The sequence below is a fragment of the Podarcis melisellensis genome, assembly GCF_964234715.1.
Source record: "Podarcis melisellensis genome assembly, chromosome: 7".
Taxonomy (NCBI): Eukaryota; Metazoa; Chordata; class Lepidosauria; order Squamata; family Lacertidae; genus Podarcis; species Podarcis melisellensis.
The window spans coordinates 61,681,698-61,709,470 of record NC_138539.1 but is presented as its reverse complement, the minus strand read 5'-3'; the positions used below and the strand labels follow the sequence as shown (position 1 = coordinate 61,709,470).

The window sequence follows — 27,773 nt, the reverse complement described above, 5'->3', positions numbered from 1 at the left end:
ATATGGGGCTTACCTGGGCCCCCACAATATTTTATTCAAGTTGACACCCCTGCTGTACCATTTCCCAGAAACTAAGCATGAAATCACACGTTCTAAAGGACACTGCCACAATGCCCCCTCTCTCCATAACATCATTTACTCTGTGGGTTGAGGTCAATTTCATGTTTCCATCCTAGCCCTACCTAGGGGGAAAACATACATAAGAATTATGTCTAGGTACAAAACAGAACAGTTCATTACAGGGATGGAACAGGTTCTCTGTGAATGTATAGCTACGGCCTAAAGTTAAGACTCTCGTGTGTGTGTGTTCTAATGGAAGACTATTATAGTCTTGTGTATCTGAGAAGTTAACTTTATTATAAAAGAAAATGATTTTCATCTGAAAACAGCCCAGTCAGAAAGGCTAGTTCCTTGCTTTTTACTAACATACAAACCTGTAGATGGATACCTACAATATAGCATTTCAGTGAAACTGCGTAAACCTGGAGAGACTGAAACCCCACTTAACACGAGGGAACGAGTACAGTATTAGTCTGATGTTCCTGCAACTCTGCATAGGAACATAATATTGCCTGCATAGCAGCAGCTTAGGTAAACTACTGAATTAAAATAATCACTTGCCCCTTTTTGCTACTAGTTAATTCAGGGTTTTCATGTTAAAACACACTTAACACATCAGTAAACTATTCAACTTATGAAAATGTGTTCAAGTGAGTTATAGCTTAAATCCTAATTCAAGCCTCAAATCAGCCAATAAATACTCTACAACAGAACTGTACATTAAAAAACACATGAAAATACATGTTAGCCTGCAAGTAACTCTTAACATTTTACAAGTTAAAAATATACAATACAATACATGCTACTTTTTAAACTTTGGATTGTCAGGTTTAATACAACATTACATATCATAACATTTAGCAGTTAAAGCAGCAGACCTTATATATCTCTCCACAGTTTGTATCTCTGTTGTCTAGTATATTAGCAAATCTACTAAAAACAGAAATATACTGAAATAGCACATAGGTTTGGGGCCACTGTGTACTTTATGGCACCCAAAAGGGGAAAAGCAGGTCATAAATGTGTCCCTGGCCAAAAATGCAGCAAACTCTATGCTACAAGTATGAGGTTTCAACGATAAACACGCTTCAGGAACCGGTAGGAAATTCTATAGTTGTTCAGCTTTGGTTACCAGGCGAAGGCACTACAAGTGGGACTAACCAAAATTTCTGATTCAACAAAATTAGTGAAGAGTTAAAAAAACCCCCAGTGGCCTAGACTTCCTGCAGACATTTTGTGACAAAACACCAGAACTCTGGTTCCATAAAGGTGGGGATGAAAGTTGCCTGCAGAGCACAAAGATTAAAGGTCTTCAGTCAGTAATTACAATTAAAATACCCATCTATTTCCTGGCTTGGCAATTATGCTAAACCTACTGGGTAGGAAGCCAGGCTTCCTCAACACCATTCACAGGGTGTATTTCTCAATTACAGGATTAAACTTGCAAATGATCTCCAAGAAAACTTTCACCTCAATCCAGGGGCTCCTTAGGGTTCCAGTGCTCCTGTTCACACATCCTTTGTGCAATGAAAGGCTTCTTTCATTGCAGTGTAATGCAAAGGTTAACAACCACCACATACTTGTATCCAGTACACATTTGCACATAACTGTCTGGGGATTAGGGCAAAAATGCTGTACAGATGAATCTCTTCCCTACTCACTTGTAAGTCAGACCCAGAGACAAGCTGTATACATTGGTCACTAGTTAAACAGTTTACAAGGTTTACAGCCTTCACAATACTTCTGCAGGATCCACATGCAAGGAGGGGTCCCATGCTTGCATAATACAACATGAAATGGGCTCTTGGGGATGTGTCACCTTTGTAAAACACTTATTTTAGTGGGCTCACTGACTACGGATGGCCGAGGTGGGAAATCTGTGGCCCTCTAGATGTTGTTGGCCAGGATGATGGAGGTTGCGAGTCCAGCAACATCTCAAAGGCTGCAGCTTTCTCACCCCTGATGTATGGATTCACCCTCTGCAAACAAAAAGGTAGTTAAAGACATAGAGCAACCCAAAACAAAGTCAAATGACTGTGGTTTAGTTCTGGACCCTTTGATGCTAGCTAGACAATGCAATAGAAGATTATTCTCCAGCAATCATTATGACTTTCATTGTTCAAATCTGATTTTATCTGTAAATGTTCTGGAAGCAACATCTGTTTGAAAGTCACCCTTTACCCTACATTTTGCACATCTGCTGTTCTCCGCATAGAAATGACTCACAGTTTCTCAATGGTAAACATGTGCATCTGCTTTTTTTATGTCATTTAAAAACATTTTTAAAAGGAAACATCAAAGGGATCCAATAAAAACTTACCTAGAAAGAGTTGAAATACTCATTAGTTTTGGCAATATACTTTATAGAATACTTTGTAATGTAAACAAAATTAAACAACAACAACAACAACCCTACCTTAGAGACACTATTTTGAAGAACGCTTTCTAAGTAAAATGTATTTATTATTATTTTTCCCCCCTAGAGGTAATAAAATACAGGCTCTCGGTTCTTTCCAGAATTGATATTCTATTAGTAGAAACGTGCTTTAAAGCGTCCCGGAAGTAAATGAAGGGAAGTGCATAACAGTCACAGTAAAGCATACACAGTGGGAGCAAGCCCTCCTATCGATGCCCGCCATATTTGGCCACCCAGTCGGTCCTTCCATGGATGGGTTGCACTGGAGGTGGGCGAGTTAAAATGTTCATGCCTTTCGCTGCTGGGTTGTATGTTGGCCCTGGTAACTGAGAACGAGCAGCTTTCGTTTTCCAAGCATATTCTGCATATTCTGAATAAAAAAACACAAAAGTCAATATAAGCCAGAATCTAGTGGGTAAAACTTTACTTCTCTCTCTCTGTTAAACAGAGTACTTGGTTTTTTATTTTAATAAGTTTATAGTACACGATTCCGAATATTACTATTCACACAAAAGGGGGGAAATATACTCTAGCTGTAATAGCACACATTGGTAACGAGCAGAGAAGGGAAAGAAGGGCGTTTATCTTCACTTTTTGCTGATGTAATGGCATATATGGCACTATCAAAGCCACAGAACTAATCACCTATGCCAAAACCACAGAGTTCTACAGCAGTACAAGGACAGACAACAAAGCAACCTCAAGGTAAGCTATTTCATCCCTGGATAGTTTGGCTGGCTGTATCAGTGTTAGAAACTCAGATTTATATAAGCTAGGCACCAAATGGCTCCTTAAACCAGGGTTACAGCTGCCAAAACACAATGCCTAGTTGCCCTTTTGGAGCCAGACAACTTGAAAGTCACATTTTTCAATACAACTTTTTGGTTCCTGAAATTCATTTTGATTGTGCAGATAAAATATAATGGATAGAATTCTATAGGATGTGTTGCTAGTGTGTGAAAACAGTCAAGATCCAAGGATCCCCAGGCATGCACCTCCAGATGGCGGAGACATAAGGCACCATCCTGGCACCCAGGCATCTTATGCAAACACTGGCCTGTATCGTAACTGCTACCAATGGGAATGTCTCTGGACCTTGTCATCCAGCAATACCTTAAATTATAGAACTTTTTGCTATCACTCACAAGCGCCTAAACACCTATGAACCTACAAAACACATCTCTACAAAGAGCATGAATAAACATCCACAACTCATTCAAATGCTATGGAAACAAACCTTTAATAGCACCAACATACTAAATATTGCCATACACAGGTTTTTAAACTGTCCTATTACCCCACCCGCCTTATTAGACAACTAAAAACTAGATGCACAGCCCTAGGCAAGCCTCATTTATATCAGACAGCAGAGGTGATGTTGCTGAGAATGGTACCCAACCATGGAGCAAGGTAAACGATCTCTGGACCTCCCTAAACCAAAGCCTCCCAGAAGATAGAGAACTCCAGACTGAATTCACATGCACTAAAACGAATTTCCACCCTGTTCTTCTGAGTACCACCCACACAGACCAGCATAATAATAATAATAATAATAATAATAATAATAATAATAATATTATACCCCGCCCATCTGGCTGGGTTTCCCCAGCCACTCTGGGCAGCTTCCAACAAAATATTAAAATACAATAGTCCTTAGATATTAAAAACTTCCCTAAACAGGGCTGCCTTCAGCTGTCTTTCAGCTTGAGGCAGGTAAGCATTGCTTTGTTTGCTTATTCATTAGGAAGTGCAAACATTGGCACTCAACTCCAAAAGAATAGAAAAGTCTCAGTTTGTCATTCTCTGACATTTCCAATCTATCATCCCACATACTATTGGCAGGGACTCCAGGGATAGGAGGAGAGAAAAGCAATGTTGCCAGAGATATGTTCAGATTCAGCAAGTGCCTTTGAGGTTTTATTATAATCAGTGCTTTCCCCCCAAGGGGGGAATTCACAGTACCAGCACCTCTTTTTGTTGTTGTTTAAAAGTGTGGCACTTACTGTAACAACTTCATGATGCGGACCGACACCTATCTTTCTAGAAAAAAGCACTGATTATAATCAAGTGGTGTACAAATCTTGTGAAAGAATAAAGTAAGTTCTGTGGCAATTTGCACTCATCACAACTGCACATAGGAGCCACGAGGGGCTGTCCCTTTGCCCCCCCTAAAATATTTGCAGGGCCCAGGCCCCCCCCCCAAGTTGATGGGCATTGCCATTCAAATAGTGTGTGTGGAATCTTTTGTCAGTTATGCAGGGAGGGGCTTACCCAGGCCCTTCAATATTACTTTCAAGTTGGCACCAGTGCAACTGCATATAATGAAGGTAATCCACTCTGCACATTTCAGCCAGCATTTGCCCAGAAGTGCTTTCCATGAGGTAGCAGATTCAAACCTATAAAATTTTATCAATAGGGTATGCTGGATACACTGCTTTATTCATGCTCCTCATTACATCACCATCAGTTCTAAACAATTTATTTATCACACAGCTTCCTAACTTTACCTTTCTTTGTGTCACAGATAGTAGGAAGCTCTGACAGGCAAAATGAATGAAGTGATAAAAAGGTGAGAACATGACAAGAAAAATAAACATGTCTGCTGTACAAAGTGGGAGGAGAAAGCTAGAATACAATAGAATAGTTAAGTCTTTCCCTCTGGGTGTTACAGAAAAAGATCTCCAGCTTTTTCCTGACAGAGTTTCTGTTCAATTAATAGCTGCACGATGGGCAGAAATTCAGGGCACCATGTTTTCCATACCATGATGATTTAATGGGGAAACTGTAGCTGTTGGTATTTCTGAACACCAGGGAGCCATTATAGAACTGATCTCTCTTTCAGGAAAAAAAAAAGCTGGTTGGCAGGAGGGAAACCAGCAACCCTCGTTATGGGGCAAGGATTCCCACTGGTAACTGCATTCCTAAAGGTTGCGGAGTCAAGCAATAGTTTTCTCCAACAAGCAACCAACAACTTCTAGTCCATGTATGTAAATGACTAGAGACAAATCCATTATGTGGAGACAGTTAAAAGGTGACTAGATATGGCACTAGCCAGACAGCACGTTTTGTGGAATAAGGGCTACAGAAATTGATGTGCCTCACACACTAGATCTGTAGTGAGTTGGGATACCCATCTCTCACTCTACCTTTGATGTTTGTGGTTTTAAATGGTGCTTTTTTCCTTGTTGCAACTATCAAGGCCCAAGCAGAATAAGGAAGTGGGACCTTTTCACCCACTATGGCAGTACCTAAGTTTCCTACCTCAAGACTGCTCTGCCCACACCCTGGGTCCGCTTTCTCTCTCTAAAAAGCCACTTCCACAGCCCTTATATCCAGGTGGAGATAACGAGCCACCTGCAAATAGTGAGTCAGTAAAACACACACACTTCTAGATCACCTTCCAAAACATGGGAGCGCCAAGTATTCCCAGCTTACTCCTTTGTAAACTTAAGCCCTTGTCAAAATAAAAATACACCGGCATCATGAATGTAATTCTGAAGAGTATAACATAAAATGTGTGTCCGGTATCTATAGAATATTCATTACTTTATAAAGGTATAGTGGCCAAACGGTCCTGGAAGGTGAAGTAACAGGTTGCCAACTGTTCAGTTCACCTCTATAGGTTGTGATTTGATCAATGGCAATTGGCAACGGATGCATTTTATCTCCACACCATGAAAAGTTTCACCTGCCAATTCCCTGCATTTCACCCTGCTTTTAAAAATCAACAGCTACAGGGTCCGGCTGAAGACTTGGCAACCCCAGGGTGAAGTTTCATTTAGTCTTAAGTGCTGTAGTCTGCACAACTATTACTGGGCACTTAATCAAGGAACTTCGTGAACTTCTGATTCTTGCTTTTATGGTGCTTTAAAAAATACTCTCCAATTAATCAATGGTTCTTTGGCAAAGGGGTTCCAGGTGTGTATGACTTATCACAGACCATAAAGTAATACATTATTAGCCACACTTTAATATGGAGCCAAATCTTTAACTGCTGTACAAAAAAACAAACATCCTGTAACATTTTTAAACAGAAAGCCAATGTTAATGCTCAGTGGCAGTTGTGGAATTTACTGTTAACAAGATAAATGTCATTTGTGGTGCAATACCCTATAATAACAACTAGAAAGCTTTTTTTTTTTTGCTAGCTCCTACATAATGAGATAGATGTGAACTTTAAATAATTGCCAATAGGAATCAAAAGTAAATATGCCAAGCTGAAGTGAAGTTTTAATATGAAAATGGGCAAACTTATGCTTGAGAACAGTTTTTTCACTGTAGTTCAGTTCAGTTAGTTATGGGTGGTGTTTACGCTACTCAGTAACAAACTTATATTTGTGTCTTACAACAAAGAAAACAATTTAGATACAAAATAAGATATAAAATTATAAAATCAAGACAACTAAAAAACAAAAACACACCTCATCACACACTCAAAATTAAAACCTTTGCAAGACCAGTCTAATGTTTCAGACATGATACATTAAGGGTGGTATTTAATTAAGTGTTACTCAGAATAGACCTACTGAAATTAATGGAGCATAGTTGTGTTCATTAATTTCAATGGGTCTAGTCTTGAGAAAAACCTTAAGCATAGCCATAGTGATCTGGCCCAAATCCTTACAGAAAGCCCACAAGATAAGAGACTTCAGAAACACGTGATGGTTTGTTTCACTATAGATAAGACAATAATGCAATCTTACCAGTCGCTGATGGACCAAGAGGTGCTAGTTGTATCCTTTGACCAGCTGAACCAACCTCCTTTTTGTGAAAGGAAGGGATATATCCAGTGGTATTGTAAGCAGCTCCTACAAAGCCAGGATTTCCTGTGGAAAGGAACAAAGATCTGAAGGATCATTTTAGGACTGTACTAGTCATTCAGAGGTATTCAAAGATGTGTTCACTGTTCGTAATTTTATACAAGTTAGTATATTCTTCTTGCCTAGAAACTTGGATGCAAGGGATAAGGTTCCTGTGTGTCATAAGCATCCCCAGATAGACTGGTACAAAGAATTGTCAGCGGAATTAGATGCAAGCATTACGTCTTACATAAAGTGCAGGCAAACCACAGTAGACAGTAGAAATGCTGTGACAGAAAGTTGTTCAACACAAAACCCCCAATGATCAGGGAGTGCACCAAGTCCAGCTTTCTTCTCTCCAGGTCTTACTGGTTCATTCTTCAGTGTCAGTGTGCATACAACTAAAAATGCAATCATACTGACAAGAAATAGTAATATCTATAGTTTTGAGGCAAGCGACACTGCATCAGACGATCAGCTTCCGAAAAACGTTCCAAAACTGGAACACTTATGGTACTTCTGGGTTTTTGGCATTTGGGAGCCGATTTGTTCATGAACTAAGCCGTTTGAGAACTAAGGTTCCACTGTACAGTCTTGGTTCTAAGAAATTCAGTTTCCAATGAAGCCCACTGGAGTCCTAATGCCAGCATCACACTTCTAGTGGTGCATCTTGCCCAAACACTGTACTCTTGATCAGAGACGTTTTCAGGGAGATTAATGCACACGGTTGGTTTTACTGTCGTTCTCTAGCCCCATGTATGCATCCAAGACCTCTCTGAAACAATAGTATCTGCACCAGAGGAACCGATTTATCTATGCAGTCTCAGAATGAATTATCATTAACCCTCCACTGAAAGAAAAGTTGACTTTTCCAATCCAGTATTAGGGGTCAAATGCACCTGAAGAAAGCCAGAGAAATAAAATACTGGGTGGAAGTCGTTAAGCACAACACTATTGGCTAATATCATGGAAATGTAGCTTGTCCTAGGCAGGACTTTAGTTATCTTAAATAAACAGGCAAGAACAATGATAACCAGCAAGGCGTCCATTTATTTATTTAATTCTGCTGCAGCAGGTCTTTACCCCTAGGTCAAAACCCAAAGGCACAGCCCAAACAAAGAAATTGTCAAGCATTTTATACACTTTTTAAAAAAAAAATCCAAATGATTTTTATTGGTTTTCATGTAAATACAAGAACCACATATAAATACAGTAACTTATACGGAGGTACATTCTTATTCAGTTTCATATGCAGTACACAGTGCACAAGCAATACGTTTACTTGGGCACTGTCAATTCAAGTATCCTCGCCACAGAGATTCTTGTCTTGTGGGTGGAATAAAAGTATATTTTGTCTCATTTATAAAGGAAAAGAATGGAAGCCAAGTCTCACCAAAAGTGTCTATCTTTGAAGTGCCTTTAATTACCCTTCTATGGCGAGTAAGGTGTCCCGATAGAGCTACATTCCAAATATTATTTACCCAGATTTCTATGGGTTGTTTCCAGTATTGGGCATTTTTTTGTAACTAGAAAATAATGAGCAAATATTGACAGAATGTATCAAAGCAATGAAAATATGGGTGTTCATCGGCTTTATCTAAATTTGTATCAATATTCTTTATTGCTGCTTATATCTGTCAGATGGCCAACCAACCACTGCTTAAAAACCTCAAAGGAAGGAGAGTCCACCACCTTGTGGGGGTCCGTTTCACTGTCAAACAGCTCTGTCTGAAAGTTCTTCCTGACCTTTAATTGGAATCTTCTTTCTTGTAACTTGAAGCCACTAGTTCAGGTCCTACCCTCCAGAGCAGAAGAAAACAAGCTCTGCTCTGTGTATTCCTGGCTGAGTTGGGGTGAGGGAGTTATAATCAAAGGCATAAGTTTTCAACAGAACATTGAATGCATGCAGATTTGCATTCTTAAACATATGCGCTTCATTAGGTATAATTGAAAGTGGGGACATGTGGACAGCCTGCCGGGTTACCCTGCAGATCTAAGTGTTGGGAAGGGGGGAAAGAGAAGAGGATGGCTAATTAACCAAAACCCAAGAAAAATTGTTTTACCAGATTTATTTAGGAAACTTTTTTTAAGGTAACCTCAATTGTGTTCCCCATCACAATTGGCTCCTTTGAATCCTTACTGCAGAAGGTAAAGCAGAGAGTTCAGAAGAAAGCAGGTGAACCTTTTGCAAGCCATGTGGAAATGCATGAAACTTGGAATACCTCCATCTCTGGAATCTAGTTAGAAATACAAAAGAGAAAAAGACTGTCAGTGAAGGTAAGAGGAAAAGCTGCAACAAGAAGAAAATTAGAAAATATTAAATCCAAGCCTACAAATACGGAAAGATTAGGAAAGGGGAATCCTTACCTCTTCCAAGCACTGTCATTCACAGGTGGTTGTGTTCATCCTCATGCTTATACGGCCTCCCAGGCCTACAGATGGTTTGGAAGTGGATACAGAGGGAACTGTGTACTCTCTGCAATGGTATCATCCAGAGTGGGATGCAAGCCGTACTACTGTAAATTACACAATAGTCTGAGAATCATAGAATTGTAGAGTTGGAAGGAACCTTGTCATGCTGGCCACATGACCTGGAAGCTGTATGCCGGCTCCCTCGGCCAATAAAGCGAGATGAGCGCCGCATCCCCAGAGTCGGCCATGACTAGACATAATGGTCAGAGGTCCCTTTACATTTAAGGGACCCTGAGGGTCATCTCAGCCAAAGCATCCATTACAGATGGCCATCCAGCCTCTGCTTAAAATCCTCCCTCATGCAAAAAAGAGCAATCATCATTTGAAGCAGCAGTTGGAACCATTCAGATGTTTGAAAAGATACACAGTATTGCCAGAGAAACCCACCAGCTGATTACACACTAAAGTCATGGAACTGGAAACCTGATGGGAACCAGAATCGGGTATGCTACACTTTGTAATCATTACGTTTGTATGCACATACAAATCTCTCTACTCAAAGTAAGTGCTTCAGTACCTCAGCCCCAACCTTCTGGCATGGGAAAACCTACAGAAAGAAACATAGCATGCCACTAAAAGCATGATTCAGACAGCTCTGCCACATTACAGTGGTACCTCAGGTTACAGACGCTTCAGGTTACAGACTCCGCTAACCCAGAAATAGTACCTCGGGTTAAGAACTTTGCTTCAGGATGAGAACAGAAATCGTGCTCCGGCGGCATGAGGCCCCATTAGCTAAAGTGGTACCCCGGGTTAAGAACAGTTTCAGGTTAAGAACGGACCTCCAAAACGATTTAAGTTCTTAACCCAAGGTACCACTGTATTAAAATGAATGGCATAAAGTTACGCACCCATTTGTGCCTAGCAAATTTAAACAAACCAACAGGAAATTAGAGGACTCCTTCAAGCCTCTCATACTTAAGCGAGTCTGTTTACACAATCAGGAAACTTTTGCACATTTCCCATGCATTTGTAGCGGGTTGCGCCCTTTGCAAATTCAACAAAAGAATCACCATCTCAGTCACAAATATTCACTGGAATGCAGCCCTAGTCCCAGGAAATTCTTATTGGCATTTTCTTTTGCATATTTTCATCTTGTTTATACAACAAAACACAATAGGATACAGAAAGAAACACAATAAAACAAGACATAAACAATATCAGCATCATTATTCCGAGTTTTCAAAACACTAAGTCCATTGTAAATAACAAACAAACAAGGAGAAAGCAAGTAGAAGTAAATTAAAACTTTTTCAAATAACTCCGGAGACCCTTGCTCAAATGAGAGTCACACAGGATATGTACGGTTTCTTAGGTCTTTAAAAACCTAATCCCAACAGTTATAGTTTGTACTTGATCTATAATGCTTGATGCAAAGTAAAAGGGGACAAAGTTCACTTTGGAACATATTGCTTATGCTCCATGACTACCATCTCTAATTCTATACACATTTACCAGGGGTAAGCTACATTTACTTCTAAATATACATGTATATGATTTCACTGTAAGGCAGCAATTCTGTGTGTATGTACCTGAGTGTATGCCCTATTGTACACACACAGGATTGATTTTTCTAAGTATAACTCCCTTTTCAGCTGAGGGAAAAGACACACCCTTCATGACAGTGAACAAATCCTGATTCTACTCAGTGTTCAAAAGGTCCTACTTCTGTCTTCCATATCCTTGGAATAATCTAAATATGTGCAAGTACCTCCTATTGCTGCCCAACAAATCTGGCTTAGATTGCTTCCCTGAATTATCTGGACCTAGTTAGCCTTGAAGAATCTTCTCTGTGCCTGTGACACACAGTGATCCAGAGACTGGATGGATTGATGGCGGTTGATTCATTTTTTGGCAAACATGTTTGACCAGATGGCCCTGTGGAATCTTCCAAATCCAAGAGCCTCTTACGATCTCTTTGATCATAAAAGTGAACAAGGAAGCTTCTGCACACACAAGATTCTCTGTGCACATTGGAGATGCTGAGCTAAAGCCATGACATATGTCAAAATAAAATACTACGGCTCAAATGATACAATTAATGCCTTTTCAAAAGCAAATAAATAAATATGATTTGAATATGAAAAAAAAACCCCAAACCTGCAAAAGATTAAGCACTGCCAAATGTAATTGCCAGGAATTACCTTTTGGGTCCTCTAATTTTTCATTCACTCTTTCTTTGCATGACAGTTTTTCAATTGGTTTAATTAAGTTTTCTTCTTCAGAGGAGGCAGTAAAACAGATGGAGGAAAAGAAAAGGATGAAAATAAATACCTTAGGCAAACAGAATGAATGGATGAAACTAATGGAAGACACACACAAAAATAAATAAAAAAGCAATCTGGAATACAGCATGTGTGAGTGAGCCTCTAGGATGCTGTATCAGTTCTGTAAATGTTGAAAGATTCATCTCTAAAACAGGAGCTAGACCAGTGAGTACTTATTACCAAGAATCAAACAAGCAAAGCAAAAGGTAATTGAGAGTGGTTATGATCAAAAGCATAATGAAGGAATAGGATACTGAAATACCAAATTACCTTTATTAATCCTAGAAAGAGAATATTACAGAATTCTAACAAATCTGTATTTAAATGCATAGTGTATTTTTCTTGTACGAAAAGGTTAGGACAATCCTATGTATGTCTCCTCAGAATTAAGCCCCGTAGACCAATTCTCACATAAGTGTGCATAGGACTGCAGCCTTCGTATGTGCAGTCAGCTAATAATCATCAATACCGTAAAAGTAATTACTATTATTTGCTAACGGAAGAGTACTTCAAATAGGTTAAAGAAGACACTGAGTAAAGCTGATTTACCTGCCTCTAAAGCCCAGACAGGATATTTATAATATTTTCATATATATTTTTGTCTGCCCTGTATGATCATGCAAAGGTTTAATACAAACCCAGAAAAATAAAGCAAATCTAGCCCCACTTAGGGTCATAGCAATACGAGCTTTATTCCATGTGCTACAAACGGATAAAGTGAGTGGTCTGAAGAACAGAACAGAACAGAACATTACCAGAAAACCCGGACCCTCCAATTTCACAATATGCACAATGTCATTGTAACACAAAAGAAGCAGTCTTATTTATTTGAGATTTCTGATTATCTTGATATTTAGGGTATTATGCAAGGGTTTGAAATAAACTGCCATGGAACTGTAATCATAGCTGTTAAAAAAAAAAAAGCTCAACCTGAAAAACGTTGTCTACATAGAAATAGACTAGAACTTAGGTTATGCTGCTTTCAATAACTTAAAATGTTTTGGGATTAGTCAGATCTACAGTTTTAATTTTGAAGTAATTTGCTTTCTTTTGATAAGCTCTTTAATATTGTTTGAAACCAACAGAGAAATGATGGAGGTCAATTTACTTGTAAATTAACACAGGATAAATATGAAAACTTCCCAGACTTTGTTTCAGCATTATACTTAGCATATACTTGCCCCATACATGTCCCAATTCCCTTCCTCGACTGAGAACCCCTCATACACATACATGTATCTGGACGCTTATGAATACCACAAAACACATTCCGACATGAGGCATTTGACACAGCCATGTTCAGCACTATGTAGTGCAACGCTGATACAAATGGACAATGACAGTCTCAGGCTGCATACTTGCTGCTCTGCACATTGATAGCAGAATTACAAATAGAACACTGAAAACACACGCTGCTTAAAAACCATCACAAAAATAACATAGTAAATAAATTTTACAAAATCTATCAAATATATGAGACAGGGGGGTACACAGAGATTTTTAACTATCCATTACATTAATTACCTGCACTGACTCTGCTGAAAGACAGTCCTCCAATTGGTGCCATCGGTTTTGAAAACAAGGAATTATTCCAGTTACCATGGGATCCTTCTTTACTGGCTGCTCCTGAGGAGACATTCTTAGGGTTTACACCTTAGAAAAATAATAATGATAGCAGTTAATATATGGTTGCCAATTCAGGGCATAACCTATCAAGAGTGCTGAAGTCACAATGTGCTTTGCAACACCTTTCACTGAAAACTGTGCCTCTTGAAATAAAGTTTGTTCTAGCTCCTGGATTCCCCCCTCTTTTTGCCCACTTATTCCTCTGACCTATGTATACTAACAGAAGAAAAGGCACACAAAAACCCCACCTCCCAACCAATGTAATCAAAAGCATTAAAGAACTGCCTCCTTACCAGGTAGGTATCTTGACTGTTTTAAGTAGTACTGTTTTGCTGAAGTCGTTGATATTCCAGAGTCATTTCTCTTCAGAACTTTGTTTTCTCCTGATTGGCCAGATCTGGGGGACATACACCCAGGAACACTGAAAGTGAAGATAACCCATGACACAAATTAACTCTTGATCCAAAACAACAGTGTTTTCCAGCATCTTAGGGATGCTGCATTTTCACATTCAGTGCAGAGTTGAAGCAGACCTAGAATGCAGATTCCATGCAGAGCCTATACAGTGGTACCTCAGGTTACATACACTTCAGGTTACAGACTCCACTAACCCAGAAATAGTACCTCAGGTTAAGAACTTTGCTTCAGGATGAGAACAGAAATCGTGCCGCAGTGGTGCGTAGGACCATTAGCGAAAGTGGTGTTTCAGGTTAAGAACAGACCTCCAGAACGAATTAAGTACATAACCAGAGGTACCACTGTACTGAAAAAGTTTAGGCAAGAATGTCAGGAAGCTGTGTGGGAACAGTTAAAAAATGAAGCACTTCTGGGGAAAAACAACCCTCATTGTGATGCAAAGAGATACACTGACCATAATTCCACACTAACCCCACAGGCAATGATTACAATGTGTGTGGATAGGTCCAGCCTGCCTTTGTGTATTTTGCTGCTTTTGTATAGGAGACTCTCCAGACTTGGGGTGGTAAAGCTCTGGGGGGTGGGGGTGGTCTCAAGTTAGCCCAATGGGACATATTCCCCAAGCTACAACCACCTGTCCACCAGCTGGGTGACGTCAGCTAAGGGGTAGAGGGTTCAAGCATGCTGGGTGCTGCCTCGCCCATCCTGTGGGTCAACATTGAAAGGTGGATGGGACCGCCCACCTATGAGTTACCTGATGTCAACATGACATCAGATGATTAACAAGTTAAGTGGCCCTGCCCATCTGTCAATGTTCGCCTGTGGGGGTGGGTGGGGAATAAGTATCAGGCCCACTGGGCCAAAAGCTCTAGAGGAGCGGTTCTCAACCTGTGGGTCCCCAGATGCTGTTGGACTACAACTCCAATCATTCCTGAGCTCTGGCCTTGCTAGCTAGGGGTGATGGGAGTTGTAGTTCAAGAACATCTGGGGACCCACAGGTTGAGAAAGGCTGCTCTAGAGAAACAACTCATCCTGCTTTTGGTCTTCAGACCTGCTTTTGATCTTGCAGATTGCTTCCCTGCTCCCACACATACCAATTATAAACTAGGAGGGAAAACAGGACAAAATATAATGCCTTACCTAAAAAGAGATTCCTTTGCTTTCTTTTCACTTAACATGGTGATGCTAGGCTTCTTAGAATATGAAATCCCAAATTCAGAGTCATCCAAATTGTCCCAGCTATCCATCGCCTGTAACATAGTCTGGCCCCATCGGCGCCGACAGTTTTTTAGGCCTACTGCGCCATTTGACGGTCCTATGGCTATCTGCTTCTGTTTCAAGTACACACACACAAAAAGGCTATATTATTTCTGAAACATCTTGCTACTTGTACATTACTATCCTAAATTGGAAACTGGTTGGAAGTATTTCTTGGTTTGTAGGAGTTCTGACCACAAAACTAGAATAAATCTAGTGTGCAGAGAGTGTACATGCTACAGGGTAAGGAAAGACGTAAGCACTATGGAGAGAAAAACAAGAGTTATCAGAGAAATCTATAGTAGTTTGCTTGAGGGAAAGGAGTGCTTTGGGTACAAGTGGAAAGTGGCTTTGTAAAGAATGGATTTCAGAATAAAACACCAAGTCAAAATTTACACAGAATGCTGCAGATTATGCAACCCTATTGAATTAATACGAATGTAAAACAGGACTTCAGAGTAATTACTTAGTACTTTTGACTTGTTCATAGGTAAATAGCCACTTGACAGCAACTTACTGGTGTTGAATTTTTATTGATGGCTGGAAGGAATGATTGCTGCTGCTGCTGCTTTGATGGTTGATGATTGGCTGCATTCTGTGGCAACTGAATTGCCTGGAGGGGCTGCTGGCTATTCTTTGATACACACTGCAGCTGAAACTTATCAAGCGCATCTGGTGAAGACTGAGATTCTGGCTTAGATACGGGTTCTAATTTTGATACAGGGTCCAGCTTGGATAGAGACGGCTTTGGATCTGCTGCTTGAATTGATTTGGGATGAGACTGTTTCTGATCCAAATATTGTGGAGGTGGTCCTAAAACTTGGCCCACTTGAAAGTAAGGATACTTCAATGCCTGAAGAAAGAGAGAATGCTGATAACTAGAATGCAGATAAAATGTCTACAATCATTCTAGCGTACGGCTGATAAAACAGTTCTCCTTAAGCAAAATCTTATAGAAGCAAGTTTTGTGGCATGGACAATATCATGCACAGAACAGCCAAGGAGGAATTTTAACTGCATGTAAAACGGAGAAACTGGTGTAGCAGTCAGGCAGGACATTCCCAATTCAAATGTCATATTAACCTTAAGTTCAACAGGTCCTGGGAAAGCAACAATTTCTCAGTTCCTTTACAACATGGGAATAGCATTACTGGTATACCTCACAGAGGTGGTATTATTAAGGTAACATATGAGATGTGCTTTGTACGCTTGAAAGAACCTTTTATGGATTTTATCAACTTTGTTTTATTCCCACTTTTACTGTTCACAATGCCATAAAAATAGGAAGCAAAACCAACCCAATACTGAATAAAACACCAAAGCCAGGTATAGCACTGAGCAACCACCTGAGGTCAATTGCTCCCCCTCTTTCCTTTTGATCTACAGGTTAAATCTTACTTGAAGGCCAGCAAGGAAGGATATGAAGATGCCTCTTGGACGGTATCAGTCCAGAAAGATGGAGCCACCACTAAGAATGACCTGCTCCTTACTGGTGACTATCTGATTTCCATAGAAGGAAAGAGTTTGTAACATGACTTTCAAAAATGAATTTAGAAGCCCCAAACTTTCTATTGGAGTGCTACCTTCTTTAAACTGTGATAGGGAATTAGATGTTGCTGACTTTATTTCCCACAGTTCCTAACTTCTGGCCATGCCAGCCAGCTGGTGCTGATAGGAGCAGTGGTCCAACTACTCATGATAATTTTTAAAAACTATTTTGCACATGACATACCTGACTTGCTGTAGGTCGTTTCTTTGGATCCCAGTTCAGCATGTCACACATAAGCTGTATTGCCTCATTACTGGCATTTGGGATGAGAGTCTTTAAGTTTAGGGAGACACATTGAGGGAAGCGAAAATTCATTGCAGTGGCAAGTTGGTATCCTTCTGGCCAATCATTCTGAGAAAAAGGCATACAACAGCAGTCATGAAACATCAGATAAGAAGATGTTTCATTTTTTTAAAAAAGCTGGGGGGGGGGGGAATGAACTCTTCTAGACCAGGAGTGGGCAGATTTCAGGCTTGTGGGATCTACTTTCTTTTTTATTAGAAATCTGAGATCCACCAATGGGAGCCCAGTGTAAAAGACATACAGGCAACTCCCCATTTACGCAGGGTGGGTGGGTGTTCCAAGGCACAGTTTGTGTCCCCTTGTGGTGCCAAAACAGCACATGTGTCAGTGGTCACATGTGTGCTGATCACACACAAATGGGGAGTTGCCTGTACATTTAAAATTAGAGAAGTATGAACCCAGAAGTTTGTTTTCAGTACAAAAGTAAATGGAGCTCACATTCCATCTACACAAAAACACTCCTGGTTACCCGGCTTTCTGCTTTTCAGCAGTGTACCACTGTTAAAAAATAGGAATAATAAATCACCACCCCTATTTCACATTGCTCAGGAGCCTCCTGAGAGGTGTGGGGGCAGAGAAGAGATGACGAACTTTCCGTTTGTGAACTTGCTTAATTTAACTTCGCATCCAAGCCATATTCTCAAAGTAGCTTACCTTCTTGGGAGTGCCTAACACCTGGCAAATTTTGAAGATTTCGTCAACTTCACTTGTTCCTGGAAAAAGTGGTCTTAGTGTGTATAGTTCAGCCATTATGCTGCCAACAGCCCATATGTCAATAGGAGAACTATAAACAGAGGATCGCAGTAAAACCTCAGGTGCACGGTACCTGTGATGGTGAAGAGAAATAATTGAATACATTCATGCAGAGATGCAAAAGGTAAGTGAAGGTCATGCTGAATAACAACACAGTCCGAACCATGTCTATTCAGAAGCAGGTTATGTGGAATTCAGTGGGGTTTACTCCCAGATAAAGTGGGGTTACAAATGCAGCCATACTTACCATCTGGTAGAAACATAATCTGTATATGGAGGCTGAGATCTAAGTTCTCTAGCCAGTCCAAAGTCAGCTATTTTAACAAGTTCAGGACCCATACAGAGAAGGTTTTCAGGTTTCATATCCCGGTGGAAAAATCCTGTAAATGTGAATACGGACAAAGAAATAATAAACAGACAGACAGACAGACAAACCACAGTATCAACAACTACCTGAAATATGGAACTTGGGCATGGAATTCAAGTGGAAAATAAAAGTAATCTCTCTTGAATTAATTCTAAACTAGTTTACCATTTCTTTTTTTAAAAAATCTGTTTATCAAATTAAATACAGAGAACATTCTGACCTGTAGCAGCTGGCATTTAGTAATTATGGCAACTAATTAAAGAATTTTAATTAAAGAATGATGAACCACCTGCTTTTAAACAAACTAGGGCAAAATCCTGCAGTCCCAAAAATGGTGGTGGTGGGATGTTGAAAGATCTGCCTGTGGCACCTGCATTTTAACTGCCAGAGCAAATCTATCTGTGATACTTGCACTTTACTGCTTCCTACTATTTTAAGGTATTGAACCGTATTTTTACCTACTCATATGTACTACTCAGTATTGGGTTGGATCATACATTGGTATAAAGTCTTTAATGGTTCAGATTGCTTCAACGCAGGGATGGGAAACCTGTTACCTGTCAGATGTTGCTAGACTACAACACCCATCGTCCCTGACCAATGTCCATGGGTAGCTGAAGCTGATAGAGTTCAGCAGCATCCTAGGGACCATAGGTTCCCCAGCCCTGCTTTTTAAATACATGCACTTTGTTACTGGGTCAAGCTTATCCAAAGACCATGCAGAATCCAAATATAAAGTCAACTTGAATCATGTGCTTAGCAGTATGTGCTTTGGGAACATAGTCAGAGCACCTCAATAACCAGGGATATCGTTTGGAGCATGGTCAGGCCAGCTGAGAAGTGACTGCATCTGGACCATCTCTCAACCATCACAGTTTGAATGACTATGTCAATTTGCCTCCCACTGCTCCCCAAGTGGTGCTGCCGATGAACGCATCAGCCAATAATTAAATTACCACCACCCATGATTTCATTTTGGATGAAGGGGTAAACTTGCAATGTATTCAGAAAACCTGGGTGGATCTACTTTGAACCAGCTCTGTCTACCTGAGCATTTTGTACAGAACCAGCACAGGCTGATGGGTTGGAAGGGGGCATCAGCCAAAAAAAGTGCAATCTTTCTTTCAGGGAAGCCAGTGCACCTGGGCACCTGATTTGATACTTTCTTCCCTGTGACAGAACAGGGATCTTATTAGTGTACCATTGATCCCACTACTAAACAGCTTCACTGTGGCCATGAATTCTGGGGCTGGCTTGGAGCTTCATAGTCACCATGACAACCATGCGTCTGTCTCAGTACATCACTGGCCTAACCCATGGAGCGGGCATAGATATTTATTTTTATTGCTACAGGGCCTTCTGCTTGAGGTCCAATGGTTGGATGGATTCAACTTGAGGTAAAATTAATATTGCCTTGAAAACTGAAGATAGAACAAAGGATTTAAACATAACACTCTTTGGGTGGGTGGGGAATTGCCAACTATCATGTAGTGACAAATACACAGCTGTAGCTTTGTTTCAGAGGACCGTCTGAATTATGTATCAATCAGAAGGCTCCTTCTCCATTTGATCCACTGACACTGCATAACAGTAATAATATACACCAATCTTTAACAAATCATGAAGCATTTCCCCCCAAGTTACAAATGCTTATCACTGTACATTTACTTTACTCAGATAAAGAAAGGATAGTGAAGTGTCTTACCGTGTTTATGGATGAAAGCTAACCCTTGTAATATCTGGTACATAATGTTCCTGATGACAGACTCAGGGAACAACTTATTTCTGAAAGGAAACAAATTGACAATGTCAGCAGATTTTTGCAGCATTAAAGTTTTTTGTGCTTATGAAGCAGAAAAATCTCATTTTAAAATGTGGCAGTCTTATATAAATGCAGTAAATCAACCCATACAGCCTTGATTTAACCATCCAGAATGGTATTCAGTTTTCATTTACTTCTTCCAGTGAATTCACACTGCAACTTTTCTAAGGATGCCCAACAATATAAATATAAAATCACAATGATCGATGTTCACAATTAATCTAAACTTTTCTGCAACTCTTCCTACATGTAAACAATTCTGAACTCTAGCAATCTTCTCACTGATCTTCTCTAGGGGTGATATGAGAGCAAGCTTACATCCCGCCTCCCAGGTATGTTCAGGTATACCACTTCTGCCAGACATCCACATATATGCACTAACATCTAAATAGAGCAAATGTGCATAAAAAGCAGTATGTGTAGGCTTGAACAGTGCAGTCCAGATCCATGAACAATTTGGAAATCATGCAATTTGTACCTATGCGCACTGTGTTTTATGCACTCTTCAAACACATGGATGGATGTCTGGCAGATGGGTCTGATGAGCAGGGCAGAAAGCTGCAACCTTGCCGCTCTGCTGGTCGTCTCAAGTGATCCTATGGCTTTGATGACCACTTCATTTGAAAGCTGCTGGGTTAAAAATTCAATTTCATTTAATTTAATATTGACCACAAGGCACAACTGAATACAAAACATGGCTTTAAATAAATAGTAAATAGTATAACAGAATCTATATTACACCAGCTAAAGCAATAAAAAGGTGAACTGATTAATCTGTACTTCTTGATGGCAATTTAGGACATGCAACTCAACAAAAGCAACACAAGGTTTAGATAATCCCCAACATGTTGCTGACTAATAATAGTATTCAATTAAATATGTGCACTAGTGCATGGATTAGCACTATGGGACTTCTCCCCTCCCCATGCATACCCCACTCTGTTCCAAAATCTTCTCTGGAGGGTTCAGGAACTCCCAGAACAGATTTAGGGGGCACATAAGAGGAGGAGGGGGCAGAACATTCTACTGTGCAAGGAGAAATCCTTGGGCTGAAAAAACGTTCTCTTACTGCAATGTTGAGTACAACTCTTAAATAACACTTTCTGGCTAACAAAGTAAATCTTCTGAAGAGTTCATTAGTTTTCTTTGTCCATCAGAAATTGCAAGAGAAACTTGTTTCAGACTGACATACAGATAGGATGCCAAGGATGTCAAAAAGGTAACATACAAAGTTCTCGGTTTCTGTTGTGCCACATAAACAAGGCTCCCTTCCAAGACAAATTGAAAAGCATCCAATTAAAATTGAGTAACATAAAGGCTCTTCTCAGAGGAAAATTGGCCTGCTTAAGATACCTGAAACATGAACATTTCCCCTTTGATATTGTAATAATCACCTTTCTGTGCTGTACTGAGAACTGTGAACAGAGTTCTAGGGGGAAAAGCAAACAGGATGTTGTACCCAATGAGCAGTGGGTACCAGATCTAAGCAAAGTTTTAAAAGTGGACATACCTGTCTTTCATTAGCTGATAGAGATTTTCCTTCATATATTCAAACACGAAATAAAGATGGTCATTTTCTCGAATAACTTCTTTCAGCTTTATCACATTGGCATGATTAAGTTTTTTCAGAGACTGCAATACATCAGAGAAACTAATTATGATGATGTCATTGGTTCCAACACAGGCCTAAACAGTTATTTAGTAAATATGAGCATTACCTTGACTTCTCTAAGATTCATACATTCATCCCAAGAGTAGAACTTTCTTTTCATTCTGAAATAAAAGTCACAAGGAACACATGCTTATTAGGTAAAAAGTGAAACACGCAAAGAAGATAGAAAGTAGAGAAGATTATACAGAGCACTGAAATATTATTTCCTGATTCAGAAGTTACAAACCTGCTCTACATAATATCAGAACAAATTAAAAAGTCTTGGCAGCAATTTCAATGCAAGCTACTGAACAGAATTTGAAAAAGGTAAGAAATGAATGGGCAGGGTACATTCCATTAACGGCTTATTCCAATCAGCATAACTTAAAATAAAGCAGCGCAGAAAGGGTCCCAATGCTGCAGTTCAGCTAGCCAGAGGCAGCAGCCCAGCAAAAGGCAAAAAGCCATCTCAGAAGGCAAAGTGGGAGAAAAATGACGTGGCTCACAGAGCACAAGCCAACAAGGGGGGGGGGGGAGAATTACATTTGATTTCTACTACTGCTTAAAGAGCATCCAGAATGAGGCTTCAGTCATTTACATATTTGTTGTTATTTATATTTTGTCAATGTTTCACTAACAGCAACCAACATCATATGCAGACTCCTTCCTACTTGGAACTAATTCCCACTGACCTCAATGGGTCTACTTCTGAGTAGACATGTGTAACATTGCACTGTCATGCATGAAGATTTAATGGCACGTACCTTTTGATGGCCACAAGCTCCCCTGATTCATTGCTCTTCCCCATCAGTACACTGCCATATGTTCCATCCCCAAGTTGCTTCATGGTTGTGTAGCGATTCATTTTGTAAAAACAGGTTAGCCAAATCCTTTAAAATGCTAAAACTGCTTCTTTTTCAAGCAGGGACTTTTGAGAATGTTGCTGTTACATGGGCGAGTAATCTGTCATAGTACTTGCTTAAGTCATCAGTCTTCTTTTCCAGTATTATAACCACACTATCCGGAAATAACGTCGTAGTGAAGGGAATAATGCTGCCATTCTTATAAGAGTCCTTAATAGAAACAGATATTTTGTTTAAGTTTTCTGTGGGAAAGCATGTTACTATCACGCAACAAGCAAACTAAAACATTTTATATTTAAAAAGTAAACATGCAAAGTAGATTTGAGCTAAATCCAAGCAGAATGCCAAACTAGCTTTCCTGCAAAGTGGGAAAATTCCCTCTAGAATAAAAAAAAGAGAGCAAGAAGGGCTAATACTGCAGTAGAATCAGGTGAAATGACACTGCAGGTTCTGACTATTAATAATCATGATTGCTAATTAATTATACAACATATTATTTCAAGCCAACATATAGATTGAGATATTAGCAGGGCAATCCTATTCATGTTTACTCACAACTAAGTCCTCTAAGTCCTACTGAGTTTAATGGAACTTACTCCCAGGTAAGTGTGTATAGGATTGCTGCTTTTAGACCATACCTAAACCCACTTACTAGTAAGTAAACACTACTTAACTTTGTGGAACTTTCTATCATCATCATTTACTTAATTAGTGGGACTTAATTCTGCCATAGGACTGTGCAGGATGTCACCAAAGTGATCAAAGTTTTCATTTCTAGACTGCCACAACACCAGCTACAATTCTAATACTCTACAATTTCATTATTAAATACAGGTTTCTAGCTCTCGTGGAGGTAAAGAAAGCTCCCAAACACGATTCTATTAGGCATGTCAGAGTAGTTCCCAAACTGAGATGCTATAGCAGCACACATGCTACAGTGAATGCTTTTACAGGGAATTCTCCAAACAATGCAGTGAAGAAAAATTCCTAAAGCACACAAGAGGATCTTCAGTGACCAGGCTACTGCTTGTATGAAAAGAGATTCTCTGGTGGTCCTGAAACAGACGAAGTAAATATAGAACCCCCCAAATGGATACTTTATGTGTTGTCTGATAAATAATAATAATAATGTGAAAAACCGGAAGCCTATGAAGCTGTCACCTAGCTATATTTGAAGGCTGCAAAGGAGACAATTGTGTCAAAATGGAATTAAAAGGGTAGCCGAGTTTTAGAGGATGGAAATGAAGGACATTTTACAGCTGTTGAAATGATTTAATTGCATAACAGCTTTCAGAGGAAGTATGTAAGGAGAGAATAGGATGGTGGTGCAGGAATAAGCAAATGAAGTCCTTCTGCTGGTTGCACATTCCACGCACTTCTTAATACGATTTTTAAAATCATTATTCTTAAGGACAATTTGATCAGGCACACAGAGCCTTATATGCAGGCCCCACAGCGTACTTCTGACTCTTACGCAGAACTTGGAGACAAGTGTATATCACATTCCCCTGGGAGTTTCCCAAGGGAGATGGAGAAAAAAATGCTATTGTAAACAACAGATTGTTCCTCATTGTTCAAGACATGCTGCCAATAATCTCCTCAAGGAGGATCAAGGGAGGATTAAAGCAGAGGACAGATAAAGGTCAAGTTGCCATAATGCAAATGCGCCTAGCAGGATCAGAAAAATTGCAGAAAGCGATAGCTAGCTATGTATGAATCAAAGTAATTCAGTCATTGACTAATTGCCATCCTTTCAAGACAAATTTCAGTAAAAAGATAGTTACCAGAAATGCCATCTTTAAGGTTAAGGCGTAACCTTATAGAGAAAGCATCACAACTGAAAGAGAGCCTGCAGAAGCTCTGATGCACATACATTTGTTTCCTAGAGAAACTTTTCAAAAACAGAAGCCAAATTTAGTGGGCAAAAAGCACATCAAAGTTGATGACAATGCCTGTAAACTGCTATTCTAAAAATAAAATAGTACAACTGGCAGAACTAAAGCCTAAGTAATCAGTGCTGACTAACCACACTCACTGCCAGTAAAACACACACATTCTAAAAAATCATCTGTGGAAATGTGCCATCCTTCAGGTAATTAAAAGTCATTAGCAGCAACAACAGAAGATGCTTCTATCACTTTTCCAGTTACTTGCTGAAGTGATTATTCTGAACCAAGAGAACTACTACGGGACATTGGCTTGTCAATCTGCTACTGAAATCCTATACTTGTCTACGTAAGAAACAAACCCCACTAGGTTCAATGCGGCTCACCCTCAGGTCAGGGAATAGAGGACTATGTAACATACTAGCTCACAACAAAATGCCATTATTTTCAGTAAGATTCACTGTTTAAAATCAGATCCAGATCCAAAAGCCTATTGTTATTTTAGGGCTTTGTGACGACATCAACACTTGTAGAGGGCATGAACTGGTTGCAGAAGACCCATGAAATTAGGTTGAGGGTCACAAGTTGCCTACCCCAGCAGCCAAGTATGGCAAAGCCATTCAACTCTACCATACTTTTAATGAAAACCACAGGTGTGCTACTGTGCAGAATTACATAAACAATCTTAGATCTTGTACTGTGGGAAAGAAAATCCCTTCTGTGCTCAAAGCAAGCCTGTTGCACTGAACAGCAGCGTCACAAAGGGGCTAGGGGGAAGCAGAAACATAGTAGTGCTGATAGTTAACATTTCCACCATTGGGTCCCTGCACTGGAAATAAAGAAACAAGAAAATATCAGTTGACATTAGTGTCTTATTTAGAATATTGCTTCACATTTTTTTAATTGAAAAGCAGGTCACACTGATCACCTTCCAGAAAACTTGTCACAGATAAAGATAAAAGATAAACCTCATGAATGTTAAGCAATAAAAGTCCAGATCAGGCTCACCTTGCAAACAATTTTGTCACTGGCTTCATGAGAGCTAGCAGTGACTATACAGTTCTTTATTATTTTGTTTCAAATGCAATAACAAAAATTGACAGAAAATTCAGAAAGGTATCTGCTACAGGCAAAACTCTTGCTCCATTGGAAATAGGAAACAGGTGGTGTTTAAATGCATGGCAGGGGCAATTAATGCATACTCATATTTGAAGAGATTTCATTTTGCTTTAGTTTCCTTTCCATGTTTACTTTTACAGGACAAACTGCTGCTGTTGCTAAAGAGTGACAAGTGGTAGTCAAGGTGGTAAACAAGGTAGTTTCACATATTTTTATTCAAGTGGAAACTGCACCCTTCATTCTGTGAATAAAGAACACTATTTGAACTCTTCTCTTCTTGGCATTTGTATATCTGTCATCATCCCCATAGTTAAGAGAAGAAGCTGTCTCTACCCTTCTACGTTTTGTTCAGCACACCTAGAAACAATATGCATTCAATAATTTCACCCACTTTATTATAATCTGCTCTTAATTGCATCTACTTGAAAATGTTTATAAGTGATTTCAGTGGAGGGAACATTAAAAAAATACAGTACTATCAAGTGCAGCATTAAGCCTACCTATTGAAATCAATGTAAACTTTCTCTGCTTCAGATTGAGCTCAACATATATTTAGGGTTGCAGCCACAGTTCGAAATTATCCTAGGCTAATTGGAAATTTTAGATTTCTGGATCTAAAATATTTCTTTTTCCCATATGAAAAAGCTTATAAATGATGTTTGGCAGATTGTGGTTGATCTTTGTTTTGATCAGCTTCTTGAAGGCAAAACCAATCCTCCCGCCATGGAATTTCAGCCCATAGCCTCCCACCAATAGTTCTATCTAACTTTGTAACAATCCTGTTATCACAAGTGAATAGAAAATATCTACCGTAATTTTGTACGAGGAAGGTGACAGCTGTGATTGGTCAAGCAAAACCTGCACAGGTGTTTCTTTTTTTTTCGGAGGGGGTTGATGACATACTGTAGATCAGTGTTTCCCAACCTTTTCCAGACCATGGTCCCCTTCTGACCTTGTTTCCTTCTTGTGGCCCCCCAATCTTACCAGTAGATAGGGTAGCCAGAGATTTTGAAGAAACACATAGTTGAGTTGGGATAGCTCAGTCCATAGAGCATGAGACTCTTAATCTCAGGGATGTGGGTTCAAGCCCCATGTTGGGTGAAAGATTCCTGCATTGCAGGGGGTTGCTCATGCTCTCTTCCAACTCTACAATACAATTCTACATCTTACAACTCCCCATTACATCCATCAGATCTCCTTCTGGGTAGTACACGTTTCCGACTGTCATTCTTGGAAATATCAACCCACCTCTCATTAAGTACCCAAATTAAGTACTGTTAAGAGCCACTGTAACACAGTGGAAGAAAGTAATATTGGATCCTGGGGGGAGGCCCAGATTCAAATCCGCATACAGCTATGAAACTCAGTGGGTTGCCCACCTCCTTTCAGGCTTACCCACTCCTCCCTGCGTGGATAAAATAAGTGACGCGAGCCACTCGGAGGGAAAAGTGAGATACATAAACGAAAAGCGCAAAGTCGCCCCTATGCTTGAGACCCATTTTAAGCTGCTTCCCACTGAAATCGACGCGATTTTAAAGGCCCTTATAGCTTTGGCTAGATCGCGCCTGAAACTCTGAAGTCCCGCCCAAAGTTAACGGGAGCCTGGGAAGTAAAATCCCAAGTCACAAGAATCATGGAATCGTAGAGTTGGAAGGGGGTCACCGGGGTCATCTAGACCAACCCCCTGCAATGCTTCAAACGGGGCCAGAATAAGAGCGGTGCGTGTGTGTGTTAAAGGCTTTTTTTCTTTGCCTGCCCGCCTCGTCACCCTCCTTAATCCCTCCCTGCCTCCGCCGCCGCCTTTCGCCTCACTCACCGCTGAGCTGCTGGCTGCCTGCGGAGGCTCCGGGGCCGCCCCCTCCGGGTCCTCCTCCTTCTTCCCTTGGCCGCCTCATCCCAACCTCCGAACCACCAGCAGCTCCCTCGACCCGGCCAGGGGTCTAGAGCCGGCGGCGGCAGCGTCAAGCAAGCGGCGGCGGCGGCGACCTGTTTCCTAGGCAACACGAATCGCCGGCGCCACCTCTCGAGGCACGCAGGCGGAGCGGGCGGGCCTAAGAGCAGTTGAGGAGGAGGAGGGCCGTAGGAACGAGAGGTGGTGGCGGGGTGGCGCTCGAGCTTCGCGTCGTTGATCCTGATTGGCTGGGCG

At 40.3% G+C, this 27,773-nt stretch overlaps 1 protein-coding gene across 9 annotated transcripts; it reads right to left on the bottom strand.

Annotated features, from left to right (window-relative positions):
- Window positions 1-397: 397 nt before the first annotated feature.
- MAK (male germ cell associated kinase) lies at window positions 398-27,708 on the bottom strand. Of its 9 annotated transcripts, none has more exons than XM_081918215.1 (15): window positions 27,444-27,705; window positions 22,524-22,832; window positions 21,827-21,881; window positions 21,619-21,740; window positions 19,992-20,071; window positions 18,167-18,299; window positions 17,821-17,992; window positions 17,047-17,214; window positions 15,832-16,167; window positions 15,198-15,388; window positions 13,934-14,061; window positions 13,539-13,667; window positions 11,892-11,966; window positions 7,180-7,302; window positions 398-2,846 (listed from the first exon to the last, which is right to left on the bottom strand). In XM_081918215.1, the coding sequence occupies exons 2-15, from the start codon at window positions 22,622-22,624 to the stop codon at window positions 2,683-2,685; spliced, it is 1,977 nt and encodes a 658-aa protein (XP_081774341.1). In that variant the 5' UTR covers window positions 22,625-22,832; window positions 27,444-27,705; the 3' UTR covers window positions 398-2,682. The 9 variants fall into 9 exon arrangements, with proteins under 9 accessions (XP_081774341.1, XP_081774342.1, XP_081774344.1 ...); XM_081918216.1 differs by having other exon boundaries at window positions 11,892-11,963; XM_081918217.1 differs by lacking the exon at window positions 398-2,846 and adding an exon at window positions 5,738-5,830 and having other exon boundaries at window positions 27,444-27,708.
- Window positions 27,709-27,773: the final 65 nt, after the last annotated feature.

Excerpts from the sequence above, each read along its gene's own strand:
- MAK (XM_081918215.1), bottom strand. The coding sequence starts at position 22,624 with ATGAATCGCTACACAACCATGAAGCAACTTGGGGATGGAACATATGGC. Across the intron at positions 20,072-21,618 it reads TATCAGCTAATGAAAGACAG|AAATAAGTTGTTCCCTGAGT; the intron begins GTATGTCCACTT and ends GTTTCCTTTCAG. Across the intron at positions 13,668-13,933 it reads ACAGTCAAGATACCTACCTG|GTGTAAACCCTAAGAATGTC; the intron begins GTAAGGAGGCAG and ends TATTTTTCTAAG.